This window comes from Cajanus cajan, chromosome 1 (genome assembly GCF_000230855.2).
Source record: "Cajanus cajan strain Asha chromosome 1, NIPB_CcT2T_4, whole genome shotgun sequence".
Classification (NCBI taxonomy): domain Eukaryota; kingdom Viridiplantae; phylum Streptophyta; class Magnoliopsida; order Fabales; family Fabaceae; genus Cajanus; species Cajanus cajan.
In genome coordinates, this window is record NC_138517.1 from 68080138 (window position 1) to 68103408 (window position 23271).

General features: G+C 35.9%; 1 protein-coding gene across 2 annotated transcripts in view; it reads right to left on the reverse strand.

The window, feature by feature from the left end:
• Window positions 1–23118, reverse strand: part of LOC109815824 (ARM repeat superfamily protein) — a 67451-nt gene extending 44333 nt beyond the window's left edge. Inside the window, exons 1-9 of one of the 2 annotated variants that reach the window (XM_020380629.3) lie at window positions 22757–23118; window positions 22548–22643; window positions 22009–22190; window positions 20346–20616; window positions 20202–20269; window positions 20021–20090; window positions 19546–19911; window positions 18144–18223; window positions 17981–18032 (exon numbers count right to left, since the gene is read on the reverse strand). In XM_020380629.3, the coding sequence (XP_020236218.2) occupies window positions 17981–18032; window positions 18144–18223; window positions 19546–19911; window positions 20021–20090; window positions 20202–20269; window positions 20346–20616; window positions 22009–22190; window positions 22548–22643; window positions 22757–22960 (1389 nt within the window). In that variant the 5' untranslated portion in view covers window positions 22961–23118. Of the gene's footprint in view, window positions 1–17980; window positions 18033–18143; window positions 18224–19545; window positions 19912–20020; window positions 20091–20201; window positions 20270–20345; window positions 20617–22008; window positions 22191–22547; window positions 22644–22756 lie in introns of those variants that run through there. The other variant, XM_083061907.1, reaches the window with a different exon arrangement.
• Window positions 23119–23271: the final 153 nt, after the last annotated feature.

The following is a 23271-nucleotide window of genomic DNA, read 5'->3' on the forward strand; positions in this document are numbered from 1 at the left end:
ATCATAGATATTCATGAGGTCAAAAATATCTTTGAATATCTCTAAATATTAGTGTGTGATAAAGCCCATGGTTTTGGTGATAGGTCAATTATTGGCAACAAACTAATAGGCCCAAAGTGTGGAGAATTTACACTAGGAGGAAGGAGAGAAAACGAAAGGGAGAAAATATTAAACATATGGGATGAGCTGGCAGTTTGTTATGTCTGTCAGAGGGGATGGGTTGTGGGAATATTCAGTCATATAAGGGAAAATAAATAAAAGAGGGGGCATTTTAATTGGCGGGACCCTTAGTGGTGGAAAATAAATAGTCATAGGCTCTTGGCATTGTATGAAGTTTCCATTAACTTTCAGATCAATATATACGTCTCCATTTTGTGAGAGCTCAGATAATTGTTGGTGTAATTTTCTGGTTTCCTAACATTAGTCTGACCTGTCGGATTGATTATGCCACCTAAGATGCCAGATAGAGTCAATTTATTGGAAGTGAAGGTTACATCATTGGAGGATTCCGTCAAGCTTGCAATGGAGGAGTTTCGGAGAACTCTATCGACGGGCATTACCAAACTCTTGGATCATCAATTATCAGATGGTGGAAAAGATAGTAGCAAGGATGGAAGTGTTACCCATAGGAAGACTATCCATGGAAGTGGCGGTATCTTTTTGAAAGGAGGTTCAGGAAGTGGTAGTGAAGATCAATTGGAAGAATATCGAATGTCTATCTACAAAGTGGAGCTACCTATGTTTGATGGCAACGACCCCGTTGGTTGGATAATGCAAACTTAAGTTTATTTGAGGTTCAAAACACTTCAGAAGCAATCAAGATTAAGCTGTCTCGACTCGATATGTAAGGGGCAACCATACTCTAGTTCAACATCTTACAAGAAACAAAGGACAAACTGACATGGCAAAATTAAAGAAACCGATGGTTGTGTGCCATGGAGGCGAGAAGTTTGAGAACCCTCTTAAGGAGCTCTCATCATTGTTGCAAATAAGGACAATAGATGAATATATTGAGCGGTTTGAGCTAATTCCATCTAAGGTTAGTAGATTGCTTGAGGAGCAATATGTGGGATATTTCATGAGCAACTTACAACCTACAATACGGAGACATGTTCAAACGTTGAATCCGACTACCAGTATACAACTTATGAAAATAGCGAGGGGTGTAGAGGAAGAGTTGAATGGAGAAGATGAAATGAGGGGGAAGCCTATGCAAGGACGTGTTTGTACTCCGAGAAATAGAGAAGCCAATTGGGAGGGTGGGTCACATTCATTCCCAACCCAACATGAATTTGGCCAATCTAATTTGATGGGCTCAACACTAAACATCGCAATCAGTTTTCAACAGACTCTTTGGACTGTTAATAATAATCATTAGATTTGTTAGTTTGTTATGCTTTCCATTAGGCTTGTTGTAATTGTATTGACACAATTACACTAGCACTCAACTATATAAATAAGAGACTTGCTCTCTAATTGTAACATGAAATACATATATCATAAGTATATAAGTATTTTTCATATCCTCTCTGTTTTTCCCTCAACTCTTTTCTCCTTATGCCTAAACACTCGAACAAAAGGAGATCAGTGAATTTAAAGAAATATACAGTTAATACAAAATCCTCTCATTTCAACTTGGTTTCAAAGCTCATAATCTTGGGAGCTTTGTTTCTATTGCATAGTACCAACACTGCTATTTGTTGCCCCTGCCACCACCTACGAGACCATGGTCAAACCAGGAGGAGCAAATCCCCTTCACCATCCAAAAACCAAGAAATCTAATACACAATGCACACATGTTAGAATTCATATGCTAGACTCCAACTTCCAGTATGACCCACTCAACAAGGGAAGAGATCATGAGCCAAGTATCTCATTTCTCCATTTGTTTGTACTGACCATTTCTATGTCCAACATCAAACCTTTATTTTTTCCACTTATGCAATCAAAACACCCGCATCAATCCAAGAATCATTCAAAGATAGAAATTGGATTCAAGTCATGAATGAAGAAATGTAGGCATTGAAGAAAAACTAAACATGGGAGATCGCTAATAAACCAAAGACAGGAAAATTGTAGGGTGCAAATGGATATACACACTCAATTATTGGAATGAGCAACTTCAATTCCAAAGAAATGCTTTAATTTCCCCAAGTCTTTCATATCAAACTATTTGCCAATTTCTTCTTCAGGGTCAATTTTTTCTTCTTCTCCTACAATGATTATATCATCTACATAGAGTAAAAGTATTGTAAGTTTACCATTAGGAGAGTGTCTTATAAATAAAGTATGATTCCCTTGACTCTGTTTGTATCCCAAAGAAATCATTGTTTGGATAAATATCCCAAACCATGCTCGTGGAGATTGCTTGAGTCCATACAAGGCCTTTTTTAATCTACATGCTTTATTTTCTTCAACTGAAGCTCCAAATCCTAGGGGAATCTACATCAAACTGTTGTAAGTCCCAACCAAAATGACCGGCAAGGGAAAGTGTAACACGTACTATATTCATCTTTGTCGCTGGTGCAAATGTCTCCTCATAGTTTATCCCATAATTGTATGTACCCCCTTTGCTACCAATCTTGCTTTGTATCTTTCTATTGCCCCATCAACTTTGTGCTTCACTCTGAATGTTCATTTGCATCCTACAACTTTCTTGTCTTTATGCCTATCTATAATCTCCCATGTTGAGTTTTTTTCCAATGCCTTCATTTCTTCTTTCATGGCTAGAATCCAGTGTTCTTCTCTCATAGCTTCTTGGACTGAGGTTGGGATATCTACCGAATCAATGACAGTTGTAAAACTTTGATGTCAAGCAAAGTAGCAAACAAGTGGTTAGTACAGAAATAGGATATTTAACATAAGATCTTTTCTCTTTCCTCAAAAGCAATAGGAATTTGAATATCATCATTAACACTTACTTTCTCCAAATTACCTTCAAGATCACTTAATTCCAAGTCATACAATTCCTCTTGCCGTGGAACTATGGTGGATTTTTTCTTCCTTTGATATTTTATGCCAAAGAACTTATCTTACATTTGGACATCCTATAGAGACAAAAATGGTAATAACTCTAAGCAAGACTTGTCTTCAGGTTCTAAACTTTTCTCCCCCTGAAACCGAGGACAGACAAAGAAGGACACATTTTCATTGAAAGTAGCATCCATGAAGACAAAAAATTTACGACTCTGAGGATGATAACATTTGTATCCATTTTTATTTGACGGGTAACCAACAAAGACACATTTAATTGTCCTGGATCTAATTTACCTCTATGAGGACAATGTGAATGGACAAAAGCAACACAACCAAAAGCATGACAATGTAAACTTGAAATCAATGGGACAGAAGGAACCAATGATTGTAATAACTCAATAGGGCTAACACCATTAAGGACTCGAGTGGGTAACCTGTTTATAAGATAGATGGAGGTTAGGACAATTTCTCCCCAAAAAGTGTTAGGAACAAACATTTGCAAAAGTAAGGCTCTGGTAACTTCTAAGAGATAATGATTTTTCCTTTCAGCAGCCCCATTTTGTTAGGAAGGATCTGGACGACACTACCCTTTGGAATGGGCTAAGGGGTCGCCGTTGAACCTTTCAAGATGGTTACCAGCGAGTGGGTCTCGTCGTAGATGAACGTGAGGCCTTGTTAGTGTATATGGGTTACAAAAAAAAGGGAATATTTGTTTGTTAGTCCTTTTTGCTTTTTGCATTATGTGATATCTTTAGGATATCTTCAGAATCTTTTAGTGGACAGCTGTTCTGCCACCTCTCTTGTTTTTCTCTCTCCGCTGGTTGCTTTTACAACTGTTTTCTCTCTTTTCTCTAGCTGCTGTATTTAGAAAAGGTTCTCTATATATTCAGCACTCCTTGTATTCTTTCTATAGCAACAATGATAATAAAGCTTCACTATTACATTTTACCTCTCTTGATTTTATCTAACATGGTATCAAGAGCCTTCTGATCCTGTACCAAGATCTTAATTTTTCTTCCTCATCTCTTCTATGGCAACATCAAATAATCCCTCCCCCTTTTCACAATTTTTCTCCAACTCCATAGCTGAAAAACTTGATGATTCGAATTATCTTCACTGGAGGCAGCAGATCGAACCCGTCATCAAATCCCACAAACTTCAACGATTTGTGGTTAATCCGCAAATTCCACCCCGGTATCTAACTGATGCTGATCGTGATTCTGATATTGTTAATCCAGAATATAAAACCTGGGAGGTCCAGGATCAAATGCTTCTCACATGGTTGCAATCGACGCTCTCGAAGTCTATCCTTTCACGTGTCATTGGCTTCGTTCACTCTTACCAAGTGTGGGACAAGGTTCACGAGTATTTTCATACTCAAACTAAAGCTCGTGCTCGACAGCTCCGCACTGACCTGCGTTCCACCACTCTTGATGGTTAGTCTATGCGTGATTTTCTGACTCAAATCAAAACTATTGCTGATGAACTTGCTGGAGTTGGGAGTCCTGTGTCTCTTGAAGAATATGTTGATGTTGTTCTTGAAGGACTGCCTCAGGAGTATGCACCTGTGGTCTCTGTTATTGAAAGCAAGTTTGTCACTCCTATTGCTGAAGTGGAAGCTCTTCTTCTTGCTCATGAGTCCAGAGCTAACCGGTTTCGTAAGCAATCCTTTTCTCCTTCAATTAATTACACTCAGGGTTATTCTCGTGGCAGTGTTAGTGGTGGTCACAGTGGGCGTCGTGGTGGTCGAGGTTCGGGCAGAGGCCGTGGTGGTCGATTTGCCAATTTCCAGTGCCAGATTTGCTTCAAGTATGGCCATACTGCCAATGTTTGTTTCTATAGAGCTGATGTTAATTATCAACCTGCAGAATCCCTTGTTCTGTATGATCCTACCACACTGCAGCCTGTGCAGGTCACTTCTTCTTCAAATCTTAAAGGCTCCAACACTTGGGTGAATCCTAATCCGAAACAGCCCAGCCAGCAGGCTCATGTTAATGTCACACCAAGTGCTATGGTTGCTAATACTTCTCAACCAGGTGCTAACTCTTCATGGATTCCTGATTCTGGTGCTTCATTTCATGTTACTGGTGAGCCTCAGAACATTCATCAGCTTGAGCATTTTGATGGTCCAGACCAGATTTTCATAGGAAATGGTCAAGGTTTGCACATCAATGGTTCTGGTTCTTCCATTTTTGTTTCTCCTATCAACTCTCAATTTAAGTTTCACCTGAATAATCTTCTCCATGTTCCTCTTATCACCAAAAATCTGTTGAGTGTCAGTAAGTTTGCTAAAGACAATTGTGTTTTCTTTGAGTTTCATGCTAATCATTGTCTTGTCAAATCTCAGGAAACCAATGAGGTTCTTCTTCAAGGTGTTGTTGATGCTAATGGGCTTTATTCTTTTCCAAATCTAAAGCTCCAAAGTCCCTCGGCATTGGTCACTTCTTCGGCTCAAATACCCTCTCAGTCTGCTGTCTCAACTTCTGCTGTCTTAGATAATTTCAATTTCAATAAAAAATCTGATGTATCTAGTTCTTCCACTATGTGGCATACTAGACTTGGTCATCCTAATTCTCATGTTCTTAAGCTTGTTCTTACACAATGTAACCTTCTCTCATCAAATACACATGTTACTGAATTTTGTTCTTCTTGTTGTGTTGGAAAGTCTCGTAGACTTCCTTCTTCTGCATCTCAAACTATATATTCTACCCCCTTGGATTTAATTTTCACTGATTTATGGGGACCATCTCACATTACATCTTTTTCTGGTTATCTTTACTATGTTGCCTTTATTGATGCATTCTCTAAATACACTTGGATATATCCCTTAAAATCAAAGGCTGAAACTCTATCTGTTTTTCAACAATTTAAGGCTATGGCTGAATTACAATTCAACACCAAAATTAAAAATGTTCAATCTGATTGGGGAGGGGAATACCGCGCCTTTACTTCGTTTCTTGCCACAAATGGAATCCAACATAGAGTGATTTGTCCCCACACACATCATCAAAATGGTGTGGTTGAAAGGAAACATAGACATATTGTTGAAATTGGCCTCACCCTTCTTCATCATGCCTCCTTACCTCTAAAATTTTGGGATTTTGCTTTTACCACTGTTGTTTATCTTATCAATAGATTGCCTTCTGCTGCATTAAACTTTAATGTTCCTTTCACTACTTTATTCAACAAATCACCAGATTACAAATTCTTAAGAACCTTTGGTTGTGCTTGTTTTCCTTTCTTGAGACCATATGTCAGTCATAAACTTAATTTCAGATCCCAGGAGTGTGTTTTTCCGGGATACTCAAATTCTCACAGAGGGTACAAATGTCTCTCTTCTTCTGGCCGAATTTACATTTCAAAGGATGTCATCTTTAATGAACATAGATTTACTTACACAGATTTGTTTCAGCCAAGCCTTACACAAAATGTCTCTCCATGTCAATACTTCAATCTCAATCCAAATTTGTCTCCTCCTTGCACCACTTCAACTGTTCTCTCCCAGCAACCTCCTTTGCCTTCTCAAATTGGTGATTCAAGTGTATCATTTATTCCTTCAATATCTTCTTCCCAAAATGTGTCTCATTCATCTCCTGAGTCTTCCTCACAAAATGTCTCTTCTCCTACCTCTTCCACTGCCACTGCCAGTATACCAAGAACCATTAATAACCATCTTATGCAAACCAGGTCTAAATCTGGCTTTCATAATCGTCGGATACATCCATCCCTGTTCTTAGCTCACAGTGAACCTAAAACTGTTAAACAAGCTCTTGCTGATCCTAACTGGTTCTCTGCTATGCAACAAGAGTACAATGCCTTAATGCTCAACCATACTTGGGACTTAGTTTCTCTACCATCTGATCGCAAAGCAGTTGGATGTAAATGGGTTTTCAGAGTCAAGGAAAATGTTGATGGCTCTATAGATAAGCTCAAAGCTCGGCTGGTTGCAAAGGGTTTTCATCAAGTGCATGGTTTTGATTTTCATGAGACTTTCTCCCCTGTTATTAGACCTATAACTATTCGTATTATTCTCACTCTTGCTCTCACCAATAATTGGAATCTATTTCAGCTTGATATAAATAATCCCTTTCTGAATGGCACTTTGGAAGAAACTATTTACATGGTGCAACCTCCTGGATTTGAAGCTGGGGATAAGAGTCTGGTTTGCAAGCTAAACAAGGCTCTCTATGGCTTGAAACAAGCTCCTCGTCAGTGGTTTGACAAATTAAAATTGACTCTAACTCGGTTTGGTTTTCAAGCTAGCAAATGTGATCCATCTCTGTTTCAATACCAACATCAAACTCATACCATTTTTATTCTAGTTTATGTGGATGACATCCTTACCACTGGCATCTCTTCTTTGCTCATTCAACAAATCACCAACCAACTTGACTCAATTTTCTCTTTAAAGCAATTGGGAAGCTTGGATTACTTTCTAGGTATTGACGTTAAATACTTGCCTGACAAGTCTTTGGTTCTGACTCAAAGCAAGTACATTCGAGACCTTCTTTTTAAAACTAATTTGGCTGAAGCTCATGGTGCTCCTTCTCCTATGTTCTCTAACTGCAAATTGTCCAGGTCTGGGAATGACTTCTTTCATGATCCCACTCTTTTTCGATCTGTTGTTGGTGCCTTACAGTATGCTACACTTACAAGACCTGAAATCAGTTTTGTTGTTAACAAAGTTTGTCAATTTATGGCTACTCCTCTTGACTCCCATTGGGTGGCTGTCAAACGAATCCTCAAGTATTTAAAAGGCACACTCTCTTATGGTCTTCATATGCAACCTGCTGCTGTAAATGGACCCATCTCCCTCACTGCCTTTTGTGATGCTGATTGGGCCTCTAATATTGATGAAAGGAGGTCCACTTCTGGTTCTGCTATCCTTTTTGGACCCAATTTGATATCTTGGTGGTCCAGGAAACAGCGTGTTATTGCTCGATCCAGCACAGAAGCTGAATATCGCAGTATAGCCCAAGCCTCTGCTGAATTAACTTGGATTCAAGCTCTTCTGCGGGAACTTAAGGTTCCCTTTTCTACGCCTACTTTGCTCTGTGACAATCAAAGCGCGGTGGCCATTGCTCACAATCCTGTTTTCCACAGCAAAACAAAGCACATGGAGATTGATGTGTTCTTTGTTCGTGACAAAGTCCTCTCCAAGCAACTTCTGGTTTATCACATACCAGCTCTTGATCAATGGGCTGATCTTCTTACTAAGCCTTTGTCTGCTGCTCGGTTTGAAGTTCTTTGGGACAAACTCAAAGTGCAAAGTTTTTGTGTCAAAACTTCACCTTGAGTTTGAGGGGGGCTGTTAGTGTATATGGGTTACAACAAAAAGGGAATATTTGTTTGTTAGTCCTTTTTGCTTTTTGCATTCTGTGATATCTTTAGGATATCTTCAGAATCTTTTAGTGGACAGCTGTCCTACCACCTCTCTTGTTTTTCTCTCTCCGCTGGTTGCTTTTACAACTGTTTTCTCTCTTTTCTCTAGCTGCTATATTTAGAAAAGGTTCTCTATATATTTAGCACTCCTTGTATTCTTTCTATAGCAACAATGATAATAAAGCTTCACTATTACATTTACCTCTCTTGATTTTATCTAACAGGCCTACACATGCCGAGGAAAGGAACGGACTGTGGTGGCGCGTGGGGATGTCTCCGATTGTGCGACTCATGGCATTGTGATCACCAATGATGGGCACTCCTTTATGGCTCACAGCTAACTTCAACGACTCTAGCAACAACACCGATGGTAACTAGGCATGGCAACGGGGCGGGGCAAGGGCGGGTTTTACGTTCCCCGCCCCCGCCCCCACAAATTTAAACCGCCCCGCCCCCGCCCCCAATACCCGCCGGGGATAAAATCTGGGTCTCCATCCCCGCCCCCGGCGGGGTTCGGGTTTCCCTGCCCCGCCCCCACTCCTATTTTTTTTCTTCTTTTTTTCTTTTAAATAAATATGAAAAATCTTAAAAAATAAAAGAAAAGTAAAATAATATAAATTTTTACATATAAATATTTATAATTTTGGTTTATATATATAAAAATAATTTTTTAATTATATTATTAAGCGGGGCGGGGGCGGGGGGCGGGTATGGGGGCGGGGTGGGTATTAACATCCCCGCCCCCGCCCCCGATTTTATCAATCGGGGAAAACCCGAACCCGAATTCGAACCCGATAAACACGGGTTTTCTCCATCTAAATCGGGACGGGTTTGGGCAAGTACCCACAGGGACGAGTTAGATTGCCATGCCTAATGGTAACAGTGACAATGATGGAGGCAGCAACTCAAATTTTTATTTTCATTTTTTAGGACAGTAGAAATACAACTCCCAAGATTGGGAGCTCTATTACCAAGTTGAAAGAGAGGATTTTATTAATTTGTATGATGCTAATTACATTCTTCTCTTACCCTATTATAGAGATACATTTGTCCCTAAAACAGGTAATTATGAAAATAAACAAATATAAAAGAAATAAGAAAAGATTATATCCTAAAACAATATCACAGCTCCTAAGATATTTTTATTAACAACAAATTATACAAAAACTGCCTCAACGAAACAATAGAGGGCTTATTTAAAGGATCTACAATAGACTAACTAATTTAACTAACACAGCCTGACCTAGTCAACTATCAGTTACAGTTTGACCTAGTCACTATCAGTTTCATCTTTTCCTATTCTTATAATAAACTTATAGAGGTTTTCCTTGTTTTTGATACTCCTTAAAATCATTCCTCACAATCTTATGTTTTAGGTATCACATCTCTTCATTCATGATTTTTCTAAAGATACTCAGATTTTCTTAATTAAAGAACATTTTGAGTTGTTCTCCATATTTCAAAAATTGTCTTGAAATTCATACTCAATTTCGATATCAAATTTGTTTTTATCATAGTGACAATTCAAAAGAATATTTTTTTCAACATCCTTTTGCAATTTTATGACATCTCATCTCATGGTATGCTCTACCAATCTTCTTGTCGTCACACCACAAAAAAATGGCGTTGCCAAACACAAACATCAACATATTATTGACATTGCACGTACCCTCTTAGTTCACTCAAATGCACCTTTAAAATTTTGCAAGGATGTTACTCTTATGGTTAGTTATCTTAATAATATAATGCCCTTTTTTTCTATCAGTAACATTGTCCCTCACTTTATTTTATTTCTCAATGAACCTTCTTCACATTCTTCCTCATGATCTCACTTCAGGTCTTGATAAGCTGAAGGCTCATGCTATTAAGTGCATGTGCATCTCCCTCGAATATTCATGCAACTAGAAAGGTTATCAAAGTTACTCTGTGGCCAACCATTGCTTTGAAGATAACCCCTTTTTCGCCTCGTTTGTCACCTTCTTTGAAGATATCCCCTTTTTCGCCTCGTTTGTCTCCTCTAAATTTGTCTACCAGGTATTACCTATTTACCCTAAATCCTCTCACTCAACCCTGTTGAGATGATGGAGATCATTGAGATGACTTGAAGACTCCTCAAGAAGTTTTAGTTTTGATGATGTTAATGTATAGATGGTGTTTGAGCCTATGCAAAAGGATATTGTATTGATTGTAATAGATATAGGCTTGTGTATGTGTTTGTTTATGATCGATGATGATAATGAATGCTTAATTCAAGAACTAATCAAGTTTTTTAAGAAACCAAGAATTTGAATTTTTAGTATTTCCATGAAGTAAACATAAAGTAATAGATTATCTTGAAAAGGAAAATTTACTACCAAGTGTTTAAACAGAGAAATATGACTTGATTCAAACAAGAGTTTTAAAGGTAACATTGTTAATCAATTACCTTTCACAGTAATAGATTACCAAATCTGTTACTGGAAAAGGATATTCAAATGTCCTCTATGTTAATAGATTACCATGTCTGTTACTGGAAAATGTTTTTCAAGTACTCTCTAAGGTAATAGATTACCAAAGTTGGCAATAGATTAAAACAGACTCTCTTGCTTGAAACAAGGCTGAAGAATCAAAGTTTTCATCGTGTTAATTGATTACCACAAGAGATAATTGATTACCACAAAATGAAAGGCAATCCTGGATCTTAAAAAGCTCAGGATAATCGATTACCATATCCCGTAATCGATTACCCTGGAGATATTTGTGTTTCTAGTTCATTTTAAAGAGCTGGTAACAAATTACCATATCAGGTAATAGATTACTTCTATTATTACTCTTTATAACTGAATCACGTTTTGCACTCTATAAAATCAATCTTTTTGAAATTAAAAAGAGAATTTTTTAGAACTCTTTGAAAATCTTTTGAAAGAAAAACATTTGAGAAAAAATTTACTTTCAGAAACAAGATTCAAGGCTTATCAAAGAATTTTTCTGAAATTTCAAGAAGTGCAAAGATAGAACATGAATTCTTGAATGAACAAATTCAAGAAATGTATTCAAGAGTGAAAGATCAATATCTACACGAAATTAGGTGATATCTTTCTGATCTTTAAACTTGTATTTTCGTTTTGATTGGTGTATCTCTTAAGATAGGGTGTCTCAACAAGAGATTTTGAAATCTTGAGTAGGGTTTCTCAAGTAATTTTTTAGGGGTACAAAAATTTTGTTTGTTTTCAATCTTGGGGTGTCAAGATTGATGTTTGTTTGAATTCTTGTAATATTGTGTGTGCAAGGTATTTGTAAACAATATTATAGTGAATGATCTTTGATTTAGTGGAGTGTTAAATAAGGGAAAATTGGATGTAGGCCAAGTGAATGGTTGAACCAGTATAAATTTTTGTGTTCTTTATCTTCTTACCCTTATCTTTAAAGAATCTTACTAATTTCTTGTTTAAAGAATTTAAAGATTTCTGAGATATGAAATTTCAATTGCAGTACCAACTCTGATCTTTATTCTTGTAATTGAAATTTATTAAAAAAGAATGTAATATAAAATCAACCTTGGTTACAAGTGATTGTTTCGCTGCATTAACATTGATATTCTGATATGTTGGTAACAAACCTTGTAATATTTTATTCTGTGTTAATTCAAATTGAGTAAAAGTTGTATTTTAGATATCATGATAGGTCTTTATCAAGAATTATTCAAAAAGTGAGTCATCTTAGGATAGAATCTATTCAACCCCCCCTTCTAGATTCTTGTAAACCGGGACCAACAAACCCCTCCCCTTCTTATCTATGTCACCCTCAACCTCTACCTATTGAAGAAACTCCCATGGAAGAGATCGTTGCCTCATCACCTTCTCTAATCAATTTAATTGTCGTGGTCGACTCCTATTTTCCCATCATCATCCATGAAGGTAATCATTCTACCCTCAACCCACACCCAATTTATATTTTCTTATGTTATCACCATCTCTCTCCTTCCCACTATGCCTTTGTGTCTACTCTTTACTCCGTTTCTATTCCAAAAGACTATCCAAGAAAAACTTTCACATCCAAGTTCATGACAAACGATTGATGAGATACAAGCTCTAAAATCTAACCAAATGTGGGCTCTAGTTCCTCCACCACCGAGTGAAAATCTCTTGTTGGTTGCCACTAAATTTATAAAACTTGGACTTGATGGACAGATTGATTAATTGAAACCACAACTTGTAGCCAAGGGCTACACAAAGATATTTGGCCTAGATTACAGTTAATGGAATGGAATACTACCTCCCAATCCCAAAGCACCTATCACAAGGGCCATGTCCAAGAGAATTCAAGAGGAATGGGCTCAAGATGAAGATAGAAAGCTTAAGCTCCTTTTGAGCTATAGGTTACTTTCTTAGTCCATGTCTTCTTTGTATATATTTCATTGTAAATATTTTCTTAACTTTGACCCAATATTTTTGGATCAATTAGTTAAAGGAATTTATTTCCTTGCAATTTTCTTTTTACGGGTGTATTTAGTATTTCATGAAGGTGCAACTAGTATTTGAATATGTGCTTATTAAGCTTGATTGGACCATGAGATAGTGGGATATATTGGCCTATGAATTGGACATCCACTTCTAGATTATATGTCTCTCATTAGTTCAAATAAATCCACCAAGTCACATCTTCCACACACTAGTCACACTTTTGGCATTTTTTTCTTCTACACCCTCTTTTCTACTAACAACCTCCTATCACACCATTTGCACCTTGTCATGTGGCAAACTCTTATTTGCTCTTTTAAACCTAGAATGTTGACACATTAAGGAAGGTAATTCACATTTGAATTTTAGCTAGAGTTAGTTGGCTTGAGTACAAGTTAAACTAACCTTGGTTACAACTAACATTGGTTAGCTTAACTTGCATCACAAGCTACCAAACTCCATATATACACATCACCCCTATGTAACTCGTCACTTTGAGCATTTGTATGAGAATTAAGTTTCCGAATTCTCTCTTCAAAGCCTTGTTCTCCTCTCCTTGGAGAATTTTCTCCTTAAGAACTTTTATCAAAGAATTCATCCTTGTGACAAATTCCTCATTTCTTACTTATCATCCACTTAGAAGTGGTGCACCATACACTCTTCTCTCTATCCATATTTGCTTGAGTTCTTTGACATTTGAAGCCATGGATGAAGATTGGAGGAGCTACTAAGAAGCTATGGAGAATTTGGCATCCTTCTTCTTAGGTTTTTCCATCAATAGTGATACATTTTCTCTATTCGGCAAGATGGCCTCTATTAGTCTCTTCCTATCCATGTTAGTTATGCATCGTTGGCCTCTTTATCAATTGGAAACCAAAAATGCATTTCTATTTGGTGATTTGGCTAAGGTAGTCTATATGGAGCAACCTCCTAGGTTTGTTACTCAAGGGAAGTCTACTAGTTTTGTTTGCAAGTTATGCAAAGCCTTCTATAGCCTCAAGGAAAGTTTGATAGCATGGTTTGGAAGATTTAGTTTTGTTCTTCAAAATTTTGGCATGGCTCATAATGGGTATGATCACTCAATTTTTTTACAAACTTTCTTCCACTAACCAATGCACTTATCTGGTGGCATATGTAGATGATATTGTTAGTACAGGAGATGACCACAAGGGTATCTGGGATCTTAAAAGTCATTTGTTTCAACACTTTCAAACAAAGGATTTAGGCCAAAATATTTTATAGGGATTGAAGTAACCCAATCAAAGACAATTGTTGTCATGTCTCAGAAAATATTCCATCAACACTCCCATGGAATACCAAGCTTAGCCAAATCAAGGGGAGTATTTCTTGGATCCATGAGGATATCGTAGAATAGTTGGGAAGCTGAATTATCTCACCATGACTAGACCTGACATATCCTTTGTAATCAGTGTTGTTAGTCAATTCCTCAATTATCCATGCAGAAGTCATTGGGATGTTGTGGTTCAAATTTTGAGATATATAAAAGGATCTCTTAAAAAAGGGTTAGTTTATGAGAAGAGAGGTCACATTGGTATTATAGCATATACAAATATAGATTGGGTTGGTTTTCTAATTGATTGTCGGGCTATGCTTGTCACACTACATGTGAGCTGATTTGGCTAAAACAACTCCTTAGTGAACTTCAAGTTTGCAAAATTGAGTCCATGAAACTTATTTGTGACAACCAAGCAACCTTACACATAGCATCAAACCCAATCTTCCATGAACGGGCTAAACACATTCAAGTTGATTGTCATTTTATGCGTGAGAAGATTGCTTTTGGTAGGGATGGGCAAAATAAACTAAACTGAACTTATAAAAACTGCATTGAACTTAAAATTAGTTCGCCTAAACTGAACCACATATTAGTTCAACTTCAAACGAATTGAACTGTTTTATTGTTTCATTGAGCTAATTTGAACAGCAATATAAAAATTTGAACTGGACTGTAATTCAAACTACACTGAACTGATATGATTTTTTAAATTGAACTTTTTTGACCAGTTGGTTTGTCATGATAGGGCAAATTCACCGACTTTATTTTATTTGAATTTTTCAAAGAAAAATATAGAGAGAAAAAAATATCAGGTCAAATAGATCTAATAAGTTTCAAATCTAAAAATTAGTGGCCCAATATAGTCCAGTTGGCCTCTTGGGTTGACCAAATTGACACAATGTTTTTTGGATCACTTTTTTTAAAGCCTAAGACATTAGGCTATTGAGCTAACCCATTAAGACAAACTATTTTAGACACATTTAATTTTTACTCTTTTATAAAAATAATTCAATTTTTGTAGTTCAATTCAGTTCAATTTTTTAAAAAAATAGTTTAGTTCAGTTTTTTTACAAACAATTCAGTTTTTTATAGTGCAGTTCAATTCAATTTACTACCAATTCAATTCAATTCAGTTTTTTTGCCCACCCCTAGCTTTCGGAGAAGTCACCAACTCTTTTTTCAATTCTAATGATCAACTAGTAGATATTTATACCAAGCCTCTTAGATGGTTGGGGATATCCTACATTTGTTCCAACCTAGATGCCTATGATCTATAAACTCCAACTTGACGATGAGTGTTGAGATTTGATCCTGATTTCCATCTAAGATTTGAGTCCATGAAACTTATTTGGGACAACCAAGCAACCTTACACATAGCATCGAATCCGAACTTCCATTAACAGGTTAAACACATTAAAATTGATTGTCACCTTATGTGGGAGAAGATTGCTTTTGGAGTAGCCACCAACTCTTTTGTCAATTCTAATGATCAGCTAGTAGATATTTTTACCAAGCCGTTTAGAGGGCCGTGGATATCCTACATTTGTTCCAACCTAGATGCCTTTAATCTATACACTCAAACTTGATGAGGAGTGTTGAGATTTGATCCTGATTTCCATCTAAGATTTGATCCTAATTTCCATCTAATCTCTTTCAATATTATTTCATTTTTTTTTATTATTCTTGCTAAGTTACCATTTGATTATATTTAATGTCTAAATGTATAATCCCTATAATCAAAGGATCTCATCATTATTGTAATTGATTTCTGATCATTATAAATAAAGAGCTAAGGAATCATTCGCCTCAAGCATTCAGAATCATCTAAGATTCATGCCTTGCAAGTGGTAACGTCACAACAGCACGATTCTGTCAATGGTGATTTAGCAATGAGATGTAGGACTTTGGGCCTTACATAGTCTCCTCATGCTTGGTTTGGGAGAGTTAGCCATGTGATGTAGGACTTTGGGTTGAGATGAAGTGAAGATCATTCAGTTTTCTATTGCCATCCCTCCCCTAAGAAATGTGTTTATGTTGATGACGTAGTGATTACTTGGAATGATGTTACTGAGATTTCCTAGCTAAAAAGGCACTAATATAGTTATTTTCATACCAAAGAACCTTGGTTGCCTAAAATATTTTATAGGTATTGCCAATCAATGGAAGCCATTGTGATCTAACAAATGAAGCCATTGTGATCTAACAGAGGAAGCCATTGTGATCTAACAAAGGAAGTATGCTTTAGATGTTTTGAAAGAAAAAGGCATGGCTGATTGCAGGCCCAATGATAGTCCAATGAATCCTAATCAAAAGTTAATGGCTACTCAAGGTGAACCATTCATAGATCTGGAGAGATGTAGAAAAACGATGGGGAAGCTTATTTATGTTGTGGGAGTTGTAAATCAATTTATGCAGGCCCTTCATATTAATCACTAAGGTGTTGTTAGATATATCAAAAAGGCTCCTAGACAAAGATTGTATGAAGTAAAGGGAAACAAAAGTTCCCAGATATTAATGTTGATTGGGTAGGTTTTCCTAAAGACAGATGCTCTACTATTGGATATTGTGTATGTATAGGTGGTCTCATATCCTAGAAGAGCAAGAAACAAAATGTTGTGGCTCAATCCAGTGGAGAAAAGAATATCAAGCTATAGTCTTAGTTACTTGTGAACTTGTGTGGATTAAACAACTCCTTCAAGAGTTGAAATTCTGTGAAGATCAACAGATGAAGTTATATTGAGATAATCATGCAGCCTTCCACATAGCCTCTAATCCAATGTTTCATGAGAGGACTAAGCATATGGAGATTAATTGCCATTTTGTTTTAGAGGAGTTGTTATCCAAGGAGAATAGTACTGAATTTATCAACTCCAATGATCAACATGTAGATATGTTGACCAAATCTTTAAGAGGACTTCAGATACAACTCATGTTCCAAGCTTGGTGCTTACAATTTATATGCTCCAACATAAGGGGAAGTATTAAGTTAGACTTTTTGTTATTTATTATAGTTTCAATAAAGTTGCTTTTGGTTGTATTTTAGACACAGCGATAGAAATCACTGTCTTTTTAGTGAGGATGAATCACTAATTTTCTCCCAAAAACTTTAACTTTAACTGTGCCGTATAATGGGCCTAGTTGAGGCCCAAATCCAACAGCTGATCACCAACTCCATTTGAGGGCCTAACAATGATATAAAGGAATAGGAATATATAGAGAAATCTCCTAGGTTTGTTGCCCACGGGCAGTTATGTGGCTATATGCATCAATTACAAAGTCTTTATATGGTCTTTAACAGCCACCCTAGGCATGGTTAGGGAGATTTTGCAGTTATACAAATGTTAGCACAGTTTGTAGTGAGGAAAACCACCCAATTGTTAACAAGCACTCTTCAACCAATGTAACCATCTAGTAGTCTATGTGGGTGACATTGTGGTGGCAGTGAATGCCTAAACAGAACTTCAGCATCCATCATACTAGATCAATGGAAGGAGAACGCAAAAATTAGGGAAAAGTAAAAGGTGAAAGAGGTAGGTAAGAACTGAGTAAGGTGAGGTTTTTGGTGGGTTGGAACAATCTTCACATCTCCAGAATTCACTTGTTATCTTCTTTTTTCTCTTTTAATTTTAATCATAAGCACTATCAAAGCTTGTAAAGAGCATGGGCTCCCTATTTGCTTTTCTAATTCCAATTTCTTATCAAAATAATTATAACAAATAACAAGCCAACATAAATCATAAACAGTGTAAAATTTGGAAAATATTACATCAAAATATATGTGACCATTCAATTTAAAAATAGAAAATTGAGTTCGACAAACACTAATACACAAGGAGAAATGCACAGGGCAACTACACATACATGTATCAACATCAATGTTCATTACCTTCAAACAAGGATCAAATAGCAAGCATGTCATTAAAGTCGCATCATGCATCCTATGAAAATACAGATTAAACAATCATGTAGTTAGAAAACAACAAAACAAGATCCGATGGAGAGAAAGATAGTTTGAATTCATAAAAGGAGGAGTAATGGTCGGGTCATACCTTTGTTGTAATACATCACTAGTTGGCAAAAGCAAGGAACATTGCATGGATAAAGATTTAGAATCAGCTTGACAAAGATCCTTCCCATCCAAAAAAAAAAAAAAATCATTCACTACAAAATTGCAAGCAAAGCTTTTGACATGCATGAAAGTATCCAAGCAAGTTAAATACGGGGAGGGGGGAACTTGATAAGTACCTATCCATCTTCATGAATTATTGGGGCAGGAAAGGGTAACATAACCACTGAGTGTGGAATTGGTTCTTTTTCATAATAAAAAAATGTTTTGAAACTTAAATAAGTTTGAAATTGGTTCTCTTACCTAGTGAAATGTTTGGAAACAATTATGTTGTACTACCAAAAATGATTCTTGATGCTATATTGTTTTCATCAATTTTAAAACTGAGCTGATTGTTTTCTAACACCCAATGGAATTTTGCTCCATTTATGTAAAAGCAAGCTTTTAGGTCATCTTGATTTACATCAAGTAATTCTCATATATATTATCATGGTTTGACAATATTGCCTGCCACTCAAAATTTGTGCTTGAAACAATAATACCATCTGTTGAAAATTAAAATATGATATGCTATATTTATTGTCATAATAGCAGTTTATAGTCACATAGTATCAGATTTAGATGAAACATAATATCCTCTATTTATGTATAATTAATTTAATAAGCCTATGTAAACTTGCATCCCCTATATATTCGGACACATTGTGAATATAAACAAAATATTGCCTCTCATTAAGTGTGAGTTTATTGTTAGCAGAGCAATGGCTAACTATAAATAGGAAGAGGAGTTGAGAAGAAAAAGGAATCATTTGGTGAAAGAGTTACAACTAGGGAGAGGCCTGAATCTATTGAATATCCAGGGAATTCTTCATGGAGATACATTCAATCAGTAAAGAAATTCTGTTTTTCTTCCATTTATGTTTCTATCAGAAACCCAGTGATATTGGTTCTTATAATTTGGCCTATTAACCAGATTATTTTGGAATTATAGAAATAAATTATGTGCTTGACTTTCACCCTTGAGTACAACATTTTTTTACAAAGGTGGTTAATAGGGATACAGTTGATTAATTTTGTAACAAGCTGGGCATAGTTAACATCTACGCATCAACTTAAGGTGGAACATTTAGAATTGATTCTATCCCTATGCTCGACTGATCTAAGGCTTCCAAAACTATCTAACAAAACCATAGCAATGAGATAATAGGGAAGTTAATGCCAAAAAGGTAAAGTTAATGGTTCTAAGTTCTTCAAAAATACATTATCACCAACTTTGTTACTTTTTGTCTTAGTCTTTTGAGAATTTAAAAATCTTGACAATATTATTAATTTATATTTTTGAGCAAATCTAAAAGTAAAAAGTTACATGACAGTTTGGAATCTACCTGTATGCAAGTTATGGCAGCTATTCTAACCCTAGAGTTCTGCACTCTGCCACTGTCCTTAACTGATCCATCTCCATCACTAAACTCTGAATCTGATGATGTAACATTAATAGTAGAAGACTCGCTATCTGATATATATTGGGAATGTCTAGCTCTATTGTGCTTCACATTTAAGCAGTCCCTTTTGCGCAAGTGTGGAGGCCTATATGTACTATGATCTGATTTGTTCAGTTTTTCCCTGCTTGCCTTGGGACTCATATTATTAAGCTCCTTCTTCTCATGACCAACAGGCAGAGAAGTACCTGGTGTTCTACCAGAAAGGCCATAAATTAAGAACTTTCGCAGAACAGCAACAAAAACTGACACCTAGAAGGAGAAAAAAAAAAAGAAGAAGAAGAAAAAACACGTCACAATGGTTAGAAGTATAACATATTTCTTTTATTCTTTATATTAAAACAAAAATTAGTTAACTTACATGATCGGAAACAGAACACTTAGGATCAACAAGGATCAGATGCAGACAACACAGAAAAGATTCATAAAACCTGCAGCAAAGATACATCAGTGACTTGTAAAGAATGATATGTGGCCAAAGCATGAATCACTAAAAAATTTCATCACTGGCTTCTACTCAGTTCCTCAAACATACAGATTACCTGGACATGACACTATCTTCCACGACAGGAGGTTTTAATGCCAAGACATCCATTGTTTTTCTGAACACCTATTTCAGAAGAGACTAGTTAAAAAAATTCTAGAATTAATATACAGTTTTACAAAAAAGGTGCAGTATTATATACCTCAAAAATTGATCTCCAGATATCAACAGGGAAGGATGATCCAGCTCTAGAGATTACTTCACTAAGCATCTCAAAAGCCACTGTCTGTAATTCACTGGAACTTCTCTCTGTGGAAAATCTCATATTATTCCCAGTAGATTTTTCTTTACAAATTGAATGAGGCATCCAACATGAGACACCATAGGAGCAAACAATAACATCAAGTAGAAATTTAACCAGTATAGTATCTTCAGACTGCAACCATCTTCGATGAGATAAAGTAATAATACATCTGGAGAGGAAGCAGATTTTGTACAGTGTAAATTAGAAGTATGATTTACCAAACCAAAAAATTTGAAAGGTATTAACAGTAAAAACTCGTATTGAATCATTTACCCCTTTCAAGAAAGAAGTCAAAATATGATTGCATAAACAGTACTTGCCCATTCATATTTAAAAAATTAAATTAACAATATACAAAAATACAGATACCATCAGAGACTTGGAAAAATGCAAAATACAGAACCTGTTCAAATGACTTAAAAATATATTATTAATTGATAAATTATCAGTTAAAAAATCTTCAAGAAAATAAAATCACACGAAAAGGTAAAGACTTTTGTATAGTCAGTCTCACACGAGGCAGCTCCAGACCCTTTTTTTTTGTTTACACTAAGGTGTGAAGCCAATCCCACTCAACGATGGCAGATAGCCACAAGGTGGTTACAGTGGAGGATTTAAACCCTACCAGCTTACACTAAAAGCAAAGTCTGTGCACTGCAGTCAGGAGCTTATGATGCCAATACACCCCAATGTTATAACTAACAATTAATAGAGAATAGTATACTATCAGAACAAATAAAAGGAAAAAAAGCACAATGACTACAATCAGTGACTTAAATCTCATTTACTAAATAACTAGAATGGCAACAACAAAAATTACAACTATTGTTTTAAAATAACAGGATACATAATTCAACATTATTAAAGGGCCAAAGAAAAAATACCTATGTTCACTTATCTCATAATAGAAAAGCAACAACAAGGTATCAGTTTAAAATAATAAAATAAATAATCTCAACATTTTCAAACAGGCAAAGTAAAAACTAGAGAAGAGTCTATTTCAATCATAAAACCTGTTGTGTCTCTTATGCTTTTCAAGTAAAAGCAATATTATAACAACTCCAAAAAGAGTATATATATATATATATATATATATATATATATATATAGAGAGAGAGAGAGAGAGAGAGAGAGAAAGAGAGAGGAGGGAAGTCTATCTAAACTTTTTCCGTTCAATAACTCATGTTCTACATCAAACTTCAACGATCCAACCGTTGAATTTAAAGTTCTTAATGCATAGATCAAATCTGTAAATTTTTATAAAATTTGAAAACCATTTGATACTTCATTTCATCATTGATTTGAATTAATGAAACGAAATATCAAATGGTTTTCAAATTTTTTTAAAATTTGCAGATTTGATCTATGAATTAAGAACTTTAAATTTAACGGTTGGTTCGTTGAAATTTGATGTACAACATGAGTTATTATTGAACGGAATAAATCTAGGTAAACTTACTCCTGAAAAACGAATCCCTCCTCTCTCTCTCTCTCTATATATATATATATACTGCCTAGGCAAGATTACATTATGCATCAAATCTTTTCCAGACAAGAGAACCTGATAGCCTGGAGGCACTCAATGGCAGGAATTATTGTAGTAGCACTGGAAACTCCAACTACCCCATCACTAGTAGCAGCTTTTCTAAGAAAAAGATTCAGCATCTTCCCGAAACAATTGAGCACACTACTAAAAGAGGAGAAATTCATATCGAACGAAACACGTGAACATATATCATGAATCTGCGATAAGAACACAAGAACCAAAATCATTTTATAAAAATAATTCTGAAAAAAATGTCAATAATACTTATACATTTACTTAGCAAAGTTGGGCCGTTAATTAAACTTCTCTATAAATACTTATAGGATAAGAAAAATACAAAAAAGTAAATCAAATTGAGTTTCTTAACATAAGCTAAAATTAACTTATGCACTTGACTTTTATAGAAGTTCTTTTAATTTAACTTTGCATAAGTTTATTTTAGCTTATGGAGAAGCTCAATGCAATTTACCTTCTTATTTCCTTCTCGCGGAAGAAGTTCATCCAAACAAGGCTTAGAAAAAACCAGAAACAAACAAAGTAAGCAAACATGATACCAGGAGTGATGTCTGTGTATAGATATGAGTACAATCTTCTTCATCTGAAGAAGTCGCAGAAACCAATTCCATCATAAACAAAATGTCCGACAAAACCTTAGAGAAAAAGTTAAACAACAAATCAGGTGCGCAATTGTAACAACTGAAAAGAGAGCGAATAATCCAACCCTCGCACGCGTACATTTATGCGTTTGAGATTGAAAAGATACCTCGTGTGAAGGAAGTTCAACCGCCGCAGACACCATAGCATTTGAATGGGAGAAGATTAGATTATCGAGCATTTGAGCAGAAGAATTACGAGGAGGAATCGTTAGGGTTTCATCCCTCAGAGTCAAAAACGCAGTCCTCCACGACCTTGCCAACGGCGTCGATGACGGTGCCGGTGCCGTTGCGCCAAATCCCGTTCCGGCCATGGAAAAAATAACAAACACCAAACGGCGCTTTTTAGTTTTTACTCATCACTCGTGCCTTAGTGGAAAGGAAATCAATTCAGCGAACTCCTGCGAACCTATGCAGTCCGAAGGGGAACACACAGAGCCAAGAGCCAATAGACAAGCCAAGGGGAAAACACATTTCATTTCTTATTTTTATATTTTAAAAGTTGTTCTGATTTTTAAGGTTGGGTTTGGAAAATGTTTGTTTTAACTTCTTAATTCACCGATCAAAAACTTCTTAATTTAAATTTTAACTTCTAAATATTTTATTTATTATGATTAGTGAGTCG